The sequence below is a fragment of the Coregonus clupeaformis genome, chromosome 33 (genome assembly GCF_020615455.1).
Source record: "Coregonus clupeaformis isolate EN_2021a chromosome 33, ASM2061545v1, whole genome shotgun sequence".
In the NCBI taxonomy this organism is placed as follows: Eukaryota; Metazoa; Chordata; class Actinopteri; order Salmoniformes; family Salmonidae; genus Coregonus; species Coregonus clupeaformis.
In genome coordinates, this window is record NC_059224.1 from 12159442 (window position 1) to 12180284 (window position 20843).

At 44.5% G+C, this 20843-nt stretch overlaps 1 protein-coding gene across 3 annotated transcripts in view; it reads left to right on the top strand.

Annotated features, from left to right (window-relative positions):
* Positions 1-20843, top strand: part of LOC121548651 (MAM domain-containing glycosylphosphatidylinositol anchor protein 2-like) — a 321553-nt gene that overhangs the window by 186338 nt on the left and 114372 nt on the right. For 2 of the 3 annotated variants that reach the window (XM_045210139.1, XM_041860170.2), the window contains exons 4-6: positions 6247-6443; positions 11381-11513; positions 15263-15532. In XM_045210139.1, the coding sequence (XP_045066074.1) occupies positions 6247-6443; positions 11381-11513; positions 15263-15532 (600 nt within the window). Of the gene's footprint in view, positions 1-6246; positions 6444-11374; positions 11514-15262; positions 15533-20843 lie in introns of all 3 variants that reach the window. The other variant, XM_045210138.1, reaches the window with a different exon arrangement.

The following is a 20843-nucleotide window of genomic DNA, read 5'->3' on the forward strand; positions in this document are numbered from 1 at the left end:
TCACAGCTATTGAATGAGCTTCCCTATTCTCAGCTCTCGCTCATTTATTTTACTTTGCACAAACACACACACACACACACACACACACACACACACACACACACACACACACACTTCACTCGCTTTCCCATTTCTCCCATATTTGAATGGGATGGGCTATTCTCCTTCTCCCTGACAGGCAGCGTTGAGGATGGTGGCGGACATCATTTACTAGAACCAATATATGCTGTCATGGAGAATGATATTCAGTTTACAGAATGAGACAGAGATATCTCTTTCACACAGGCGCCATCATTGGAACGACATGTGTGGATTGTTGTTCTCCCTCCTCCCTTACACAATCACAGTGTTGTATAGAGCAGCCGTCTATTCCAGATAGATATAGGTAGTTCTTACAGAGTCTAACTGTGTACCAGGAGATAGAGGTCACCACATAACACTGAGAGCTGCAGAGAGACGTAGGGAAAGGAAATACTGTACATAATATTGTGTACAGTAAATGGCTTGGTGGATACAGGTATTCCATAAAGGACCTGGGTAGGAGAGAGGGTCATGGATAGATTGTATTAATCTATATGGCCTTTATGAATAAGTAATAGAACAAAATGACCTCATTCAGCAAATTGTAAAGCGTGTGCATTTCATTGCTTATTTTTTGTTCACGTTCTCAATGTTGTTAAAGGAATGTATGTAACAACATCAGCCTGAATATATTGGTTTCCATTTCGCCTACACTTCTCTTGAATTGCTGTAATGTTCTAATGAATATTAACCTTTTGTGTGTTTGTGTCTCTCCGAGGTAATGGCTTTCATTTGCAACAGCTATCAGCGTCAGTTAGTCCCTTCCGTTCGCTCCAACACATCTTAAAAATACACTTAGTCTGGTTGTTGCTCAGGTACAGTTTCACCAGCCAGTCTTAATGTCTCAAATCATCCATCTACCCTGTTCAGAGAGACACGTCACTTTGCGGCCACCAGAACCTATTTTACACATCTTTTTCTTCCAATTTATTAAAAAAGAGTAGTCACTTTTAGGAGCTGCTTTTAGGTCTCATTGTAAAAGGAAGAGAGAGAGAAGGGGAGGGAGGGGGCCCAGATCCAGAGCATTAGTGCTTGTTGCCAGGTAATAGCTGCTCTCACTGATGCTTCTCGTACACGACTCTCTCTCTCCACAATACACCAAAATAGCCCCTCGCATGGAGAACAGAGGACGCTCCGCCACGTATTGAGGGAATGATTGCAGAAGACAGCCAATGGATTCGCCACCTCATTAACCCGGCATCTGGATGCCTGCAATTTGCTACTTCCCCCCTACCCCCCTCCTTTATCCTTCCCTTCTCTTAGCAGAGAACGAAAGCAAATTGCTTATCTTTGACATAATGGGACTATGTCTACCCGTGGAAGGATAAACACAACAGTGTTAGGGAGTTTGGCAGTGCGGCATTGTAATCAAGCTGGGACAATGATTACTGCCACGGCAACTGGGTGAAATTAATCCACAGCCCTCTGACATTATGGGCCGACGGACTCAAAGCCTCATGGGTGTTCTGATCTCTCTCTGATTCGCTCCCTCTCTATATCTCTTTCTCTCCCTCTCTTTCTCTCTCTCTGTCTCTGTCTCTCTCCCTTCCAAATGACTGGTGCAGATTATATGAAGATAGGGAGGGAGATAGATAGAGAGGGAAGAAGAGGTGGTGAGAAAGAGAAAGAGACAGGGGGAGTGAGAGTGAGAGGAAGGGGTTGGGAGAGAGATGTGTGTGAGAGGAAATGTGGTTCACGTTTCGCAGTGATAATTACCTGCTTTATTCTTTCTACTTCTTTCCCTTGTAATCCAAACCACTCGTCAGCCCATTTGTCAAACACAGTATTTGGGTATAGAAAATCATTTAGCACCCAATGTCTGTGTTCTAGTTTCTCAACAACTGTATTACCAAAGTAATCTACCGTACTGTAGCACTGACAAACTCAACCAGACCGTCATGAAAGTATGAAGCATGAAGGGTATATATCCACTAGCATCCCTATGCTGTAATGTGGACTTCCCCTAGAGAACCGTTAACCCTTTAACACTCGTTAACCATTTAACCCTTAACCCTTTATACTCATACCCGTATATGGGTTGAAAATGGCACTGGTAAATGCCTAAATTGGAACGAAGTGTCTGTACAGTAACATACTGTACATGATGTCAGAGCTCAGGCTTCACAGCGCTGTATGGGTTTTGACTGACAGATGTGCTGAACTTCAGCACCTCGCGCGACAAGAAGTTGCCCCCCCATCCCTCTCGCTAATTGGGCAAAACATTTTGTTGTCTGAGGGCGGGAAATGCTGTAAATTAGGAAGACTATATGTGTTTTGAAAGATGAGACGTTGAGGATTATAATAAATACCGCTTCGATGTCATACAAGCAAGCCAAACACCCATGAGTCCAAATGTGTACTTCACATTTACATATCATAAAACTCATGTCATATACATTGCCAACGTTTATGATTACTATGTTTGATGTACAGATACAAGATGACATGGCGTCATACCCTGGGTTGTTCTGAACAAAACAAGCCTATGTTCACCGCAGCACACGCACCTGAATGCACTCATGAATCCTTTCTATGCGCATTCACGAAAATTATGATGTTTTCCTGAATTGCATTGTGAAAGCCTACCTCTGTCAAATCTTATTTTGGCAATAGATCAAGCTTTCAAATGATGCCCACCTCACTCAGATTGCAATTTCTAATGGACCATGTTTTAATTGCGTAAATAACAACAGTAATTGTGTGAGGGCGGGGATGCAGGGCTGTGTTCCAAACAAAACAACTACAAGTGTGCAAGCTCTAGTTGTAAAGAGGTGTGGCCACTTAGTTGTAAAGAGGTGTGGCCACTTGTAGACCCCAGTTAGTCCTCTCACTCAAACCCTTGTAATTTTCTTGTCTTATTTTGCACCTACCCCGCCTATTCCGAGGAATATTATTATTATCATGTTACCTAATGTATCGAGTGTATTTTCAAATTCCGTTATCAACAAATGCGGCGAAAAGTACAGAAATGCACAGTGTAATGTTTGATTTCAGTCTTATGTCAGGTGAACTGTTGTTTTCTCACCTTTGGTCTAATAATTTTCCCATAATCTCCAAACTGTGCCCTTTCAATTGCTACCATGGTTTTTCATACGCATTTCATATTTCTTCTGTACGAAACATTTCAATTTAGCCCTATCCATATAGGCAAATTCCCACGAGTGTAAAGTGTGAACATTCTCCATGCTGCCTTTCTGAAGAAGAGTTTGTATGACTCATTTTCATGTCTAATGTACAGAGCTTGAGTAAACAATATGACATGACACCAACGCCCCCCTCTCTCTCTCTCTCTCTCTCTCTCTCTCTCTCTCTCTCTCTCTCTCTCTCGATCTCTCTGTCTATCTCTCTCTCTCTCCCTCTGTTCCTCTCTCTCTCTCTCTCTCTCTCTCTCTCTCTCTCTCTCTCTCTCTCTCTCTCTCTCTCTCTCTCTCTCTCTCTCTCTCTTTCCCTTTCTCTTCCTCTGTCGCTCTCTGTCTTTGTCCCTTTCGCTCTCTCTTCTTCTCTCTCGCTCTTGTGTCTGAGACATGAAGAACTCAACATTTTAACTCTCTGGTCATGACTGAGGGCTTGGTGGGAGTGAGAGAGGCCGGTGACGTAAAAGGTTTAACTTGCTGCCACAGAGCGTTGAGCTGTGTATGGACATATTTACAGGCCTGCGAACCACCCGTTAAACCTTCAATTACAAACCCTAACAAATATGTAGCGGAGCCTGTACCACGGCATACACACACACACACACACACCTCCTGTGGGTTCTGTAGGTTAAGCTTTACAATCATCAGAGTGTGACTCCTGAAGGTAATTGCACAAGAGCAACATCCTCACAGCAGAGAGAGAGAGAGATGGACTGATGGCGGAGGTGGATTTTTGTTTGAAATTCATCAAAGTTTAATCCAGTGCGTACATTTCCATATTTATCTCGCAGCGCATCCATCCACTTCCTCCCTACATACATTGACTATAAAGTCATTTAAATTGCCTGTTTGCATTCAAGAACTGATTGCATCTCAGAGGGAGATGAGAGGGGAAATGGACTAACCCCCTTATAGTTTCTTTGACTGTGAAAATTGACAATCTTAAAAAGGCGAGAATTAGCTACAAGACAGTCAGAGTTATGATGAACACCCATTACCAAGGCTTAATGCGTCAGGCGACTAAGATGATTAACTTTGAATCAATTTAATCAACCGCAAGCACTTTGCTCAAATAGCCAACTGTCGGACAGACGGAGAAAACTTCTCTCTGATGTGTTGGGAAATTGGGACGAGGAAACAGAGACATTATTTAACTGAGCTCCCGTTAGGGACAAGAGGGCAACTAAATATTATCTTAAGGAGTGATGGGCATCATGGAAGGGTTTGCGGAGGATATTAGGGATTCTTTGCAGACCTTTCCGATGTCTGTCTCTTACAGGGCTTTCACTTTGAAGGCTATGCATGATAGATCAGTGATTAGGAAAGTAAATGTGCCCTTGGGGTGTGTGTGTGTGTGTGTGTGTGTGTGTGTGTGTGTGTGTGTGTGTGTGTGTGTGTGTGTGTGTGTGTGTGTGTGTGTGTGTGTGTGTGTGTGTGTGTGTGTGTGTTTGCGTGTGTGTGTGTGTGTGTGCGTGCGTGCGTGCGTGGGGACTTCTGAGGTTTTCCCATTGGCAGTGTGTGACATGTACCTGTGATTTGAGTCACTGTCTAGTTATCCTACTCTCACCCACACTCCACATGTCAATTACAGAGGCTCTGAGCTAAGTGTGACCTTTGAACTTTTCACCACTATTAGGCTGTGTCTACACTTGACACTTACACTACCGTTCAAAAGTTTGGGGTCACTTAAAAATGTCCTTGTTTTTCCGAAAGAAAATATTTTTTTTGTCCATTAAAATAACATCAAATTGATCAGAAATACAGTGTAGACATTGTTAATGTTGTAAATGGCTATTGTAGCTGGAAACGGTTGATTTTTAATGGAATATCTACATAGGCGTACAGAGGCCCATTATCAGCAACCATCAGTCCTGTGTTCCAATGGCACGTTGTGTTTGCTAATCCAAGTTTATCATTTTAAAAGGCTAATTGACCATTAGAAAACCCTTTTGCAATGAATTATGTTAGCACAGCTGAAAACTGTTGTGCTGATTAAAGAAGCAATAAAACTGGCCTTCTTGAGACTAGTTGAGTATCTGGAGCATCAGCAATTGTGGGTTCGATTACAGGCTCAAAATGGCCAGAAACGTTCTTCTGAAACTCGTCAGTCTATTCTTGTTCTGAGAAATGAAGGCTATTCCATGCGAGAAATTGCCAAGAAGCTGAAGATCTCGTACAACGCTGTGTACTACTCCCTTCACAGAACAGTGCAAACTGGTTCTAACCAGAATAGAAAGAGGAGTGGGAGGCCCCAGTGCACAACTGAGCAAGAGGACAAATACATTAGAGTGTCTAGTTTGAGAAACATGCACCTCACAGGTCCTCAACTGGCAGATTTATTAAATAGTACCCGCAAAACACCAGTCTGAACGTCAACAGTGAAGAGGCGACTCCGGGATGCTGACCTTCTAGGCATCTTAATCTTTTCTTTTTATTGGCCAGTCTGAGATATGGCCTTTTGAGCCTGTAATCTAACCCACAATTGCTGATGCTCCAGATACTCAACTAGTCTCAAGAAGGACAGTTTTATGCTTCTTTAATCAGCACAACAGTTTTCAGCTGTGCTAACATAATTACAAAAGGGTTTTCTAATGATCAATTAGCCTTTTAAAATTATAAACTTGGATTAGCAAACACAACGTGCCATTGGAACACAGGACGGATGGTTGCTGATAATGGGCCTCTGTACGCCTATGTAGATATTCCATAAAAAATCAGCCGTTTCCAGCTACAATAGCCATTTACAACATTAACAATGTCTACACTGTATTTCTGATCAATTTGACGTTATTTTAATGGACCAAAAAATAGCTTTTCTTTCGAAAACAAGGACATTTCGAAGTGAACCCAAACTTTTGAACGGTAGTGTATATGTTTTTTCACGTGGTGTTGATCATCGATAATGCAAATGTCTTATTGGTTAGATAGCCATTCAATTGCTCTCTCAATGGATTAATTACTTGCCCGATTTATTTATTGATTGATCAATGGATTGTCCTCTCCTCTTCCCCCTGTTCCTCTCTGTCTCCAGTCCTGGATGACCCTGTAGTGACAGTGCACCAGAGTGTAGGAGAGGCCAAAGAGCAGTTCTACTATGAGAGGACAGTGTTCCTGCGCTGCATGGCTAACTCCAACCCCCCTGTCCGCTACAGCTGGCACCGCGGACGAGACGTCCTCTCACAGGGCTCCGACAAGGGAGTGGAGATCTACGAACCATTCTTCACACAGGTAAGGCTGAGGCAATATACTATATACTTACTGTCTATAGGTAAGGGCGGGGTCAATATAGAGAACTCAATACTTTACACTCTGGGTGGGTTGATATGTATTTAAATAAATAAGGGTGTGCCCAGAGACTGCTAGGGGAAAGAGTGAGGGGAAAATGGGAGTGGGAATGAGAATGAAAGAAAGAAAGAAAGAGAGACATAACGAAGTAGGAGAGAGAGCAAGAAACAGAGTGGACTATTAGAGATAGTACAAGCAAGCGAGCCTGAGGTAGCTGGCTGCCCTTCTGAGCCTCCTGTTCCCTCATCTTCTTCTCCTCTCCCAGCCTACCTCTTCTTTTCCCTCCTCTCCTCTCCTCTTCTCTCTCTCCTCTTCTCTATCTCTCCTCTCCCCTCTCCTTCTCTCTCCTCTCCTCTTCTCTCTCTCCCCTCCTCTCCTCTCCTCTTCTCTCTCCTCTCCTCTTATCTCTCCTCTCCTCTCCTCTCCTCCTCTCTCTCTCCTCTCCTCTCCTGTTCTCTCTCTCCTCTCCTTCTCTCTCCTCTCCTCTCCTCCCCCAGCCCACGTCTTATTTTCCCTCCTCCTCTCTTTCCCTCTCTTCACTCCTCTTCCCTTCAGTCATCTCTTCTCCAATTCCCTCCTCTCATCCTTCTTTTCCAAGCCCACTTCCCTTTCGTCTCTCTTCTCCTCTCCCAGCCCACCTCTTCTTTTCCCTCTGTCCTCTTCTCTATCTCCCTCCTCTCATCCTTCTTTCCCAACCCCACCAAGCGTTTGTACAGAGCAGGGGTGGCATTTCAAACCCAGCATGGGAATATGGCCTTGGTAATTAGCCAAGAAGGGACACACTTTCATTGTGGGCTCCCTCCTCCTCCTCTCTCTTCCCTGGCATGCCTTATTCCCCGTGGCGAGCAGAAGAATAACAGGAAGATCAGGAGATATGTTTGAAGCCACCGCATTTGTTTTCCTATTGCTAAATGTTAGCTTACCGTTTCTCTCTGGCGGAGGTTAGGAGGAGAGGAGAGAGGGATGGTGTTATCAAATAAAATGTTATTTGTCACATGCTTCGTAAACAACAGGTGTAGACTAATAGTAAAATGCTTACAGGCCCTTCCCAACAATGTTGTATTAATAATGCAAGATAATAATGTTTACATATCTTGCATTACTCGTCTCATATGTACTGTATATACTGTATTCTATACTATTCTACTGTATCTTAGTCTATGCAGCTTTGACATTGCTCATCCATATATTTATATATTCATAATTCCATTGCTTTACTTAGATTTGTGTGTATTGGGTATATGTGAAATTGTTAGATATTACTTGTTAGATATTACTGCACTGTCGGAGCTAGAAACACAAGCATTTCGCTACACCCGCAATAACATCTGCTAAACACGTGTATGTGACCAATAAAATGTTATTTTATTTTATTTGAGAGATAGAAAATAGAGAAATAATAGAAAAGTAAAACACATAATAATAAAAGTAATAATAAATACATAATGAGTAATGATAACTTGGCTATATACACGGGGTACCAGTACCGAGTCGATGTGCAGGGGTATGAAGTAATTGAGTTAGATATGTACATATAACTAGGAATAAAGTGACAGATAATAAACAGTAGCAGTAGCGTATGTGATGAGTAAAGAAGGTTGACTCATCACATACACTTCGTGTAGTCCATGATCACCTCCTGCCAGGTCTCTGACCTCCTCCTTATAGGCTGTCTGATCGTCGTTGGTGATCAGGCCTACCACCGTCGTGTCGTCGGCAAACTTAATGATGGTGATGGAGTCATGCACGGTCACACAGTTGTGGGTGAGCATGGAGTACAGGAGGGGACTAAGCACTCACCCCTGAGGGGCCCCCATGTTGAGGGTCAGTGTGGCGGATGTGTTGTTGCCTACGCTCACCACCTGGGGGCAGCCCGTCAGGAAGTCCAGGATCCAGTTGCAGAGGGAGGTGTTCAGTCCCTTAGCTTAGTGAAGAGCTTGGAGGCCACTATGATGTTGAACGCTGAGCTGTAGTCAATGAACAGCATTCTCACATAGGTGTTCCTCATCTCCAGGTGGGAAAGGGCAGTGTGGAGTGCAATAGAAATTGTGTCATCTGTGGATCTGTTGGGGCGTTATGCGAATTGGAGTGGGTCCAGGGTGTCTAGGATAATGGTGTTAATATGAGCCATGACCAGCCTTACAAAGCATTTCATGTCTACAGATGTGAGTGCTATAGGGTGATAGTCATTTAGACTGACATTTTTGGGCACAGGGATTATGGTGGTCTGCTTGAAACATGTAGGTACTACAGACTGGGTCAGGGAGAGGTTGAAAATGTCAGTGAAGACACTTGCCAGCTGGTCAGCACATGCTCTGTGTACGCATCCTGGTAATCCGTCTGAATGTTGACCTGCTTAAAAGTCTTACTCACATCGGCTAAGGAGAGCGTGATCACACAGTTGTACGGAACAGCTGGTGCTATCATGCATGGTTCAGTGTTGCTTGTCTCGAAGCGAGCATAGAAGGCATTTAGATCGTCTGGTAGGCTCACGTCACTGGGCAGCTCGTGGCTGGGTTTCCCTTTGTAATCCATGATAGTTGGCAAGCACTGCCACATCCGACGAGTGTCAGAGTCGGTGTAGTAGGATTTGATCTTGGTCCTGTATTGACGCTTTGCCTGTTTGATGGTTTGTCAGAGGGTGTAACGGGATTTCTTGTAAGTGTCCGGATTCGTGTCCCGCTCCTTGAAAGCGGCAGCTCTACCCTTTAGCTCAGAGCGGATGTTGCCTGTAATCCATGGCTTCTGGTTGGGATATGTACGTTCGGTCACTGTGGGGACGAAGTCGTCGATTCACTTATTAATGAAGCCGGTGACTGATGTGGTAAACTCCTCAATGCCATCGGATGAATCCCGGAACACATTCCATATTTCTGTGCTAGCGAAACAGTCCTTTAGCTTAGCATCAGCTTCATCGGACCACTTCCATATTGAGTGTGTCACTGGTACTTCCTGTTTGAGTTTTTGCTTGTAAGCATGAATCAGAAGAATAAAGTTATGGTCAGATTTGCCAAATGAAGGGCGAGGGAGAGCTTTGTATGTGTTTCTGTGTGTGGAGTAAAGGTGATCAAGAGTTTTTCTTGCCTCTAGTTGCACAGGTGACATGCTGGTAGAATTTCAGTTTCCCTGCAATAAAATCACCGGCCTCTAGGAGTGCCGCCTCTGGATGAGCATTTTCTTGTTTGCTTATGGCCCTATACAGCTCGTTGAGTGCAGTCTTAGTGCCAGCATCGGTTTGTGGTGGTAAATAGACAGTTACGGAAAATATAGATGAAAACTCTCTTGGTAAATAGTATGGTCTACAGCTTATTCTAACTCAGACGAGCAGAACCTTGAGACTTCCTTAATATTAGAGATTAGGAGTTGAGGGAGAGAGCAATGGTGTTAGGGGTGGAGACGTGGAGAGGAGTAAAGGATGTTGCTGACTTGTGTTGGGAGGTCATTTTAGAACAATGCGACCAGGTCTTGTTGACATTGCCGTTGAAAGCTTTTGTGTTGATCACAAAGCTGTGTGTCTATGCATCCAGACCAACAATGCATCCAGACTCTTCATCCTTCATTTATCTATCCATATTCCCTTATATGGCCATCCCCAACGCCCTTTCATTCCTTCATTAATTCCTCCGTCCGTCTCTCTGTCTTACAGCCCCACAATCTCTCTCTATCCTTTCCATTCTTTCCCACCTTCATCCCTCTTTTCATCATTCCCTCCAATCCGTTACATCTCTCACACAACCCTTATTCTTTAATTCATCCCTCCTTCCAAATGTATTTTCTATATCTCCATTATTTTCTGCCTACATTTCATCGTCTAACCTCTCTCATATCCTCGTCCATCCCACCCCCTCTGTTCCTTCCTCCAACCACCTCCATCCCTCTCTCCCTCCCTTCCTCCTCCCCTTTGTCTTCCAAATAGATTTTTATTCCAATGTGTCTCCCACTGTGTTAAACTGGCCTCTGAATCATCATCCCGCCAGACACATCGTCCCCTATCAGCCAAAAGCAGAGAGGAGGAGGTAATACAGCTGCAGCCTCAGACAGAGTCCATCCCTCCCTCCCTAATCAAATACAATTAACATCCGAATGCCATGCAGTAGAATGATAATCATTGGGGGGAATGAAAGAGATGAGCGATTAGAGTTTGTGGGGACTCTGATTGTGGTTTGTGAGGACTGTGATTATGGCTTGTGAGGACTGATGTGCCAGGCTGACTGAAGTCCTAATCTTGACCCCCTGGTGGAGAGGAAAAATATCAAAGACTCTCATCACATCCCATCACAGGGCTCTGGCTGGGCCTGTCTGGAGTCACTGTCTCTGTGTGTCAGGCTACTGTGTGGTGGTGGTGGAGGAGTCAACAGACACACACAGTGAAACTGAAAGACCTCCTAGTGAGGCTGTCCAATGTGGAGTGGTGTAGCGGTGTGGACCACGTTGTGTGATCCGTGGTGTGATCTGCACAGTGGTTTCGCAACTGATTAAATGAGGGTAAACTGTGATTTTTATGATGACTTGTTTTAAAGTAAAGTTCATGAACTATATGTTACATTTGGAAACTTGCAGATGTGTTCTTGATTCTGTGATTTGCAGTAAATGTGAATGGCATAGGGTTGCAACATTCCAGAAACTGTACCAAGGTTTTCCAGGTTTTTGAGAAATCCTGGTTTGTAGGATTATTGGAATCAGAAGGGAGGGAATCATCCAACTTGGAATCATCCAACTGGGATTTCTGAAAACCTGTGTGGGAACTTTGTGAAAGTTTCCAGAATTAAAAAGCCCTAAATTAAGTGGAGATACTTCATGAAGTGTCTTTATTATGGTATTCATTCTATTCACACACATTTTCACACTAGTGTTATTCTGATTGTGTATCTGAGCTGCAGGGGGAGACGAAGATCTTGAAGCTGAAGAACCTTCGTCCTCAAGACTATGCCAACTACAGCTGCATCGCTTCCGTTAGGAACGTCTGTGGCATTTCCGACCGAAACATCGTCTTCAAACTCACCAACAAGACAGGTTAGTCTTCAAACTCACCAACAAGACAGGGTTGATTGATTTAATTTAACAATTTAAAATTAAATCCTCCCGAGTGGCGCAGTGGTCTAAGGCACTGCATCGCAGTGCTAGCTGTGCCACTAGATCCTGGTTCGCATCCAGGCTCTGTCGTAGCCGGCCGCGACCGGGAGACCCATGGGGCGGCGCACAATTGGCCCAGCGTCGTCCAGGGTAGGGGAGGGAATGGCCGGCAGGGATGTAGCTCAGTTGGTAGAGCATGGCGTTTGCAACGCCAGGGTTGTGGGTTTGATTCCCACGGGGGGTATGAAAAAATAAAAAAATAATGTATGCACTCACTAACTCTGGATAAGAGCGTCTGCTAAATGACTTAAAAAAATAAAAATAAAAAAACACAATACATCCACAAATGTGGATTCAATGCATAGAAAAATGTGTCGAGAATAACACAAAAAAAGTTAAATACTTATTTCCATTGTGGTCCTCTTCAAAAACATCAAATGTTACACATTCACAGCTAAAAGCTGAATTGTAGTAAACATCACATGGCCAAAATAATTAAACAACTGTGCAAAGATTAAAACATAACACACTTGAATAGTCCTCTTGATAATAGTGGTTGCTCTCCCTGGGAATAGCTTGCAGAACTAGCCAGCCAGTGTCCTACACTGTCCAAACATAAACAAATATAATGTTGTCTTCAAACTCACTAACAAGACAGGGTAGTCATCAAACTCACCAATGAGACAGGTTAGTACCATAACATCGTCTTCAAACTCACCAACAAGAGGGGTTAGTCTTCAAAGTCATAAACAAGACATGTTAGTCTTCAAACTCACTAACAAGACAGGTTAGTAGCTTAAAACTTAAAGCGGATTTATGGTCAATCCGTATCTGCAGTTGTCGTACAGCATTTACGGCGATGCGGCCTCTGCAGAAGTCAGAGCATTCATACTTCTTGCGCTTCGGGGAGCTGTCATACGCATCCAATAAATTGGTCTGCACCACTTAAAAGGCACCACTCGTAGGGCTAATCTCAATAGCCAGCCAGCTAATTACGAGCAATTGGCTAAACAAAAAGACAAGACCTTACCTCTTCTGAGATGTTGGAGTCCATTTCCCTGTGCTTGACATAGGAGCTCAGCCAAGATAGCATGAAGTAAAAACCGGGACCATTATCCCACCTGCATCTCCGCTTCAACCCCTTAATTTTTTTTTGCTTTATGAGCTTGTCCTGCAACTGCCTCCACTTCTTGTGGTAAAGAGGTCAATAGAATTAGACCAAAACAATGGAAATGCCATGGAAATGTGTTGGGGAATGATGCCGTGAGGGAAAGATCCCGAATCTCCTCATTGCCCCCAGCAAAATTAGCCTGCAATTAGGCTATGTGTATTTTGCACTATGCTGAGGTAAAAATCGGAGTATAATGCTTGTATGGATGTCATCCCCAATACATGTTCATGTAATCATCATCAATCAACTGCATTACAGTTAAAAAACGGCTTTGACTACCACCACCGATTTCTGTATAATAGCTATGCTACCAGCTTATACGAACGGGAGTTAGCATTTAGCAGTCACTTCTAAACCTGAAAAGGGACGACATCAAAACGTTATGCAGTGAAAGCAGCCAAATATATCAAAATCAGACTTTAGTAACCACATTGTGGGCCTGTTACAATACATCAATCATGACGGATTTGACGAATATCCGCTTTGTTAGATCCGATTTGTTGAATGTGTGCCAATCCAGCGTCCTTCTATCTCCCACGGTCTGCGTTCCATTGGCTTTTTTACCGCATCTATCCCCATTATCTCCCCAATCTCTTTCCAGGAGTTCAAACTCATTTTCATGTCTTTGAAATCCCTACATGAGGTATCATAAAGATGTTTATATTTACGAACTTGTTCTGATAGCCTTTCGTCAAAGTTGTCCATGTTTGTTGTGAAGGACGTTGTCAAAGAAGTGAGTTTGTGTTTGTACAGGATGTACCACCCCCACCTACCGTTAACCTATTATGTCAGTGCGGAGCTATACAGAGCTATGCAGAGCCCTTTGCAATGTTACGGCATCGCCGTAAGGAGCTTGATTTGGCGTCCGGAGGCTCCGCAATTGCGTCACACCCTTCATACAGAGCCTCGGCACCGTATTGCCGGATCAAGCATAAATCATGTTTTACCAACAAGACAGGTTAGTCTTCAAACTCACCAACAAAACAGATTAGTCTTCATGCTCACCAACAAGACATATTAGTCTTCAAACTCACCAGCAAAACAGATTAGTCTTCAAACTCACCAACAAGACAGATTAGTCTTCACACTCACCAACAAGACAGTTTAGTCTTCAAACTCACCAACAAGACATATTAGTCTTCAAACTCACCAGCAAAACAGATTAGTCTTCAAACTCACCAACAAGACAGATTAGTCTTCAGACTCACCAACAAGACAGTTTAGTCTTCAGACTCACCAACAAGACAGTTTAGTCTTCAAACTCACCAACAAGACATATTAGTCTTCAAACTCACCAAGAAAACAGATTAGTCTTCATGCTCACTAACAAGACAGATTAGTCTTCAAGGTCGCCAACAAGACACATTAGTCTTCAAACTCACCAGCAAAACAGATTAGTCTTCAAACTCACCAACAAGACAGATTAGTCTTCAGACTCAACAACAAGACAGTTTAGTCTTCAAACTCACCAACAAGACAGTTTAGTCTTCAAACTCACCAACAAGACATATTAGTCTTCAAACTCACCAAGAAAACAGATTAGTCTTCATGCTCACTAACAAGACAGATTAGTCTTCAAGGTCGCCAACAAGACACATTAGTCTTCAAACTCACCAGCAAAACAGATTAGTCTTCAAACTCACCAACAAGACATATTAGTCTTCAAACTCACCAACAAGACAGATGAGTCTTCAGACTCACCAACAAGACATATTAGTCTTCAAACTCACCAACAAGACAGGTTAGTCTTCAAACTCACCAACAAGACAGGTTAGTCTTCAAACTCACCAACAAGACATATTAGTCTTCAAACTCACCAACAAGACAGTTTAGTATTCAAACTCACCAACAAGACATATTAGTCTTCAAACTCACCAACAAGACAGTTTAGTATTCAAACTCACCAACAAGACATATTAGTCTTCAAACTCACCAACAAGACAGTTTAGTCTTCAAACTCACCAACAAGACAGGTTAGTCTTCAAACTCACCAACAAGACATATTAGTCTTCAAACTCACCAACAAGACAGTTTAGTCTTCAAACTCACAAAAAAATACAGTTTAGTCTTCAAACTCACCAACAAGACAGTTTAGTCTTCAAACTCACCAAAAAGACAGTTTAGTCTTCAAACTCACCAACAAGACATATTAGTCTTCAAACTCACCAACAAGACAGGTTAGTCTTCAAACTCACCAACAAGACAGGTTAGTCTTCAAACTCACCAACAAGACATATTAGTCTTCAAACTCACCAACAAGACAGTTTAGTCTTCAAACTCACCAACAAGACATATTAGTCTTCAAACTCACCAACAAGACAGGTTAGTCTTCAAACTCACCAACAAGACATATTAGTCTTCAAACTCACCAACAAGACAGGTTAGTCTTCAAACTCACCAACAAGACAGTTTAGTCTTCAAACTCACCAACAAGACAGGTTAGTCTTCAACTCACCAACAAGACATGCATCATAAAGTCTATAAGAAAACACCAAACCTCTATCCTCTTCCTCTCCAGTGTCTCCGTCCATCAAGCTGCTAGTGGAGGACCCCATCGTGGTGAATCCTGGCCAGACGGTGTCCCTGGTATGTATCACTACGGGTGGGGAGCCCAAACCAACGCTGAGCTGGGTCAGCAGCTCCGACAGCCTGCCTGAGAAAAGCGTGGTAAAGGGTGGAACACTCACCCTGCCGGCCATTACCTCAGACGAGGCTGGGGTATACAGCTGTGTGGCCACTAACAACGTGGGCAACCCGGCCAAGAAGTCTACCACGATAGTGGTCAGAGGTGAGAGGGAGGGAGAGGGGATCAGGGGTGGTAGTTGGTGTAGGTCTAACATACAATATAAAGTAGAATCCTTAGAACATCACTGTCGGCCTTGTCAAGAGGTTCCGACCTCTTGGTGTAGTGACATGGACTGTGAAGGACTGATAGATGCAAGGTCAGACATTTGAGTCCCGCTCAGGCTACTCATGGGCTATTTCTTTATGAATTTATCAGATTTTTTTGGGGGGGGACCAACTTTTTATTCAGTTTTGTCATTTTTCTTTTTCAGAGGGGGGTTACAGGTACAAAACAAAACAATCAAATAAATGCATACAAAGATAACCCCAACCCATTCCCCCCCTCAGTCCCCATCCACCCACCCGCATCCTCCCTCCCCAACCAGAAACCATGCTTCCCACGCCGCCTTCATTCTTGCTGTCGATAATTATGTTATAACTTCTAATAATAACTGTATCCACTGGTTAAATGGGAGAAAGTGAGGTTGTTGCCATCTAAGAGCCAACATCTTTTTTTGCGGCAGTGCTGCCTGCAAATCTTCTCTGATTGATTGAGATTCAAGGAGCTATCATTGTTAAGTAACATAATAGATGGAAAGCATTGAATATTTATGTTCATGCACCTCTAAATGAATTTTGTAACTTTGCTAATAAGATTTTCACCATTCAATTGACAGGAATGGTTATTAATATGGTTACTACTTTCGTTACTACAGTATGTAAGCATCATTTTACAACGATTGACAGATCTCATTGTGGATGTTACCTTTAGAACATTGATCCTACAACATACAGCGCCAGCTGGCGACACATAAAGGGTATATCATCATAACACATACAGTGTTATGACTTGTACAATATACAGACAAGGGCGAAGCCGATGGCATGGGGATGCATGTGAAACCACTCATTAAAGAGACTTATTAACAGGCCAATTAGAGTTGTTAAGCCAAGGCATTCTAGCTAAAGGCACTGCAGGCTGTTTGGCTATCAACTGGGATAAGGACTTAGTGTCCAAGGCTCTTTCCCTCATGGTAATTGACAAATGGAACAACCAATAATTGTAGACTTGCCTTTGGGAGCAGCCAATGGGATAAGGACTTAGTTTGAAAGGCTCTTCCCCTCAAGGTAATTGATACATGGAGCAGCCAATAATTAACTTGCCTTTGGAGGAGCCATCGGTGTTCTGGCCATATAGTAGGATGAGACATTTGTTTGATTTATACAGTAGGAGTCTCTAATGTTGTGGTGTATTGGTATAATCTTGAGTGGAAGACTGTGTTGCCGATGAAATATGAGGTCCCAGAAACTGGGAAGGCAACAGTGAAGTAGGAAAAGCCTTATCACAGTGCATTTGGACATGCTGAATATGACAGCTGGTCAGGATAGTGGTGGTGTGTGTGCGTGTGCATGTGTGTATGTGTGTGCATGCATTTGCCTGTGTGTGCATATGTGTGTGTGTGAACAGATATGACACAGTATGTGAGTTAGTGTATGTTTTATGTATGTGTGTGTGTGTGTGTTTGTTTGTGTGTGGCTGTTGATCACACCCCTAGTCCTTGAGAAGCCCTCTCATGCGGGTGTTGCCAAAGGGGCTGACTGTTTTTCACAGATCTGTCCTCAGCAGATGGTGGCGTTTCTGCCCATGCTCTCCCACCAGCCGGACTGGCTCACCCCCTCCTACAGTGCTTTGTGTATGTGTGTGTGTGTATGTGTGTCTGTGTGTGTGTGTATGTGTGTGTGTTTAGCCTGCCCCCTGCTACGGCTCAGCATGCTGTTGGCTCACCACAGCTCTACTGCCAGGACCCTTTAATGCATTAACAGAACGAGACACGTCTCCAAACACAGAGCCCAGATCTCAGGACTATGTTTTGCAACAAAAGGACACTTTAGTGACACGATGACCTGGACAATGGATGAGAGCTGTTCTCTGCCTCTGTCAACACTGAGTCTATTCGTTAGAGAATGTGTTCGCTGCAAAGTGTGTGTGTGTGTGTGTGTGTGTGTGTTTGTGTGTACGTTTCTTCCCTGTGCGTGTTATCCCTGTGCATTTTTAAAGCGGTAAGATTTGCGGGTGTGTGATGTGGGGAAGTGAATGTCCTGTCATCGTCTCGTCGTTTTGTCGTCTCGTCGCCTCACCTGACAATTCCTCCAGGACTTTCTTCTTTCCAGACAGCTCCAAAGGATACATCAGCCATTCCAGTCAGTGTGAACACACACACACACAAACATGCATGGGCACAACCCCCCCACCCCCCCACAAACACACTCACACGCACACACACACATGCCTTATACACTCTGTAAAGGGCGTCCTGTGTTATTAATAGCACAGAAAGCTGCAATGGGTTTTATAGTGGGCCTCCCGCCCGCTGATGTTATGTAGACAGTTTGTTAGGAGAAACAACCTCCTCATGACGTGACTTGTAACAAACTGGCTGTTAGCGTGTAAATCAACATGAGAATGACTCTTATCAAATGTGCTCTGGAATCATTTGTTGTCCTGAGACGCATACATTTCCATTTATAAATGGCAAATGTAATAGTCCGGATGGGCGGGACCTGGCAGACAGACTGCAAAGTTGGGCAGCGGCGTGCATGTGTCCTGCTGGCTACTGACTGAACTTGTCAAGTAAAGCAGAGGTCAACCACAAGGTCATTCACAGCATCAATGGCATGTCACTTGTCTCCATTCAATCATTGGCATGTGTCACTGTGTGTGTGAGTGTTAACGTGTGGAGGCATGGTGTGAATGTGTGTATGATGATAATCAGAAAGGGGTGTGTGGTGGGGGTCCGGGGTTGGACGGTGTGTGTGTGTGTGTGTGTGTGTGTGTGTGTGTGTGTGTGTGTGTGTGTGTGTGCGTGTGTGTGCTGGAGGTCTGTTTGGCTGGGTTCGGGTACTAATGTCTTTGTCCCCTGTATGTTTTTACCCTTTCTAATGTCACCGAGAGGAGGTAGGTAGCAGGTAGACTAGAGGAGAGAGGAGAGGAGGTAGGTAGCAGGTAGACTAGAGGAGAGGAGGTAGGTAGCAGGTAGACTAGAGGAGAGAGGAGAGGAGGTAGGTAGCAGGTAGACTAGAGGAGAGGAGAGGAGGTAGGTAGCAGGTAGACTAGAGGAGAGAGGAGAGGAGGTAGGTAGCAGGTAGACTAGAGGAGAGAGGAGAGGAGGTAGGTAGCAGGTAGACTAGAGGAGAGGAGAGGAGGTAGGTAGCAGGTAGACTAGAGGAGAGAGGAGAGGAGGTAGGTAGCAGGTAGACTAGAGGAGAGGAGAGGAGAGGAGAGGAGAGGAGAGGAGAGGAGAGGAGAGGAGAGGAGAGGAGAGGAGAGGAGAGGAGAGGAGAGGAGAGGAGAGGAGAGGAGAGGAGAGGAGAGGAGGTAGGTAGCAGGTAGCAAGTAGACGAGAGGAGGTAGGTAGGTAGCAGGTAGACTAGAGGAGAGAGGAGAGGAGGTAGCTAGCAGGTAGACTAGAGGAGAGAGGAGAGGAGGTAGGTAGCAGGTAGACTAGAGGAGAGAGGAGAGGAGGTAGCTAGCAGGTAGACTAGAGGAGAGGAGAGGAGGTAGGTAGCAGGTAGACTAGAGGAGAGGAGAGGAGGTAGCTAGCAGGTAGACTAGAGGAGAGGAGAGGAGGTAGCTAGCAGGTAGACTAGAGGAGAGAGGAGAGGAGGTAGGTAGCAGGTAGACTAGAGGAGAGGAGAGGAGGTAGGTAGAAGGTAGACTAGAGGAGAGGAGAGGAGGTAGGTAGCAGGTAGACTAGAGGAGAGAGGAGAGGAGGTAGCTAGCAGGTAGACTAGAGGAGAGGAGAGGAGGTAGCTAGCAGGTAGACTAGAGGAGAGAGGAGAGGGGGTAGGTAGCAGGTAGACTAGAGGAGAGGAGAGGAGGTAGGTAGCAGGTAGACTAGAGGAGAGAGGAGAGGAGGAAGGTAGCAGGTAGACAAGAGGAGAGAAGAGGAGGTAGGTAGCAGGTAGACTAGAGGAGAGAGGAGAGGAGGTAGGTAGCAGGTAGACTAGAGGAGAGGAGAGGATGTAGGTAGCAGGTAGACTAGATGAGAGGAGGTAGGTAGCAGGTAGACTAGAGGAGAGGAGAGGATGTAGGTAGCAGGTAGACTAGATGAGAGGAGGTAGGTAGCAGGTAGGCTAGAGGAGAGAGGAGAGGAGGTAGCAGGTAGACTAGAGGAGAGTGGAGAGGAGGTAGCAGGTAGACTAGAGGAGAGAGAGGAGGTAGGTAGCAGGTAGACTAGAGGAGAGAGGAGAGGAGGTAGCTAGCAGGTAGACTAGAGGAGAGGAGAGGAGGTAGGTAGCAGGTAGACTAGAGGAGAGAGGAGAGGAGGTAGCAGGTAGACAAGAGGAGAGAGGAGCGAGGAGCTGGTAGCAGGTAGACTAGAGGAGAGAGAGGAACGCTAAGCTAGACCTGCTGATTACAAATGGGAGAGATGGATGGATTTATTGATGGATGGAAGCCATAGTGTGGTGCCAAAGGAGAGATGGACAGACTGATAGAGGAGACGGGGTAGGTCAGAGAGAGAGATACAGGTGTCACTGCCAACTTGTCAGCTAGCTCAAAAGAGGAGGGGTCTGGAGCTAGTGTTTGTTTAGTGTGTGTGTGTGTGTGTGTGTGTGTGTGTGTGTGTGTGTGTGTGTGTGTGTGTGTGTGTGTGTGTGTGTGTGTGTGTGTGCCCGCACATGCACTTGTCATTGTGCCCTTGTCAGAGGCATGTGGCCCTCCTGTAGCTAATCAGCTCCCATGAGGAGGTAGTGTAATCCAGCTGTGTGACTAGAGTCCTCTATGGAGGACCAACCCCCAACAGAGACATTCCTCTTTGTGTCATTATCAGCCTATTCATGTTACATGCCAACCATTAGTATTCACCACAGCTACTGTCATGGAGACTATTACACACACACACACACACACACACACACACACACACACACACACACACACACACACACACACACACACACAGCTAATACATCAAAGCCAAGCAGAATATTACACTCTCTGCATGCACACACATCTGATTGGGTTCTGATTGGATTAATCCCCTAGGATACAGTCTGGTTTGAATGCTGTAGTAGATCAACTCAACATAGAGAAGACACAAAACAGCCTTCCATACTGTCAAAGTAGACCGATAGTAACCACAACCACTCTTAACCATTTCATTCACTGATTCCCCATACAGTACCTACCTACAGTATATACAGTGAGGGAAAAAAGTATTTGATCCCCTGCTGATTTTGTACGTTTGCCCACTGACAAAGACATGATCAGTCAATAATTTTAATGGTAGGTTTATTTGAACAGTGAGAGACAG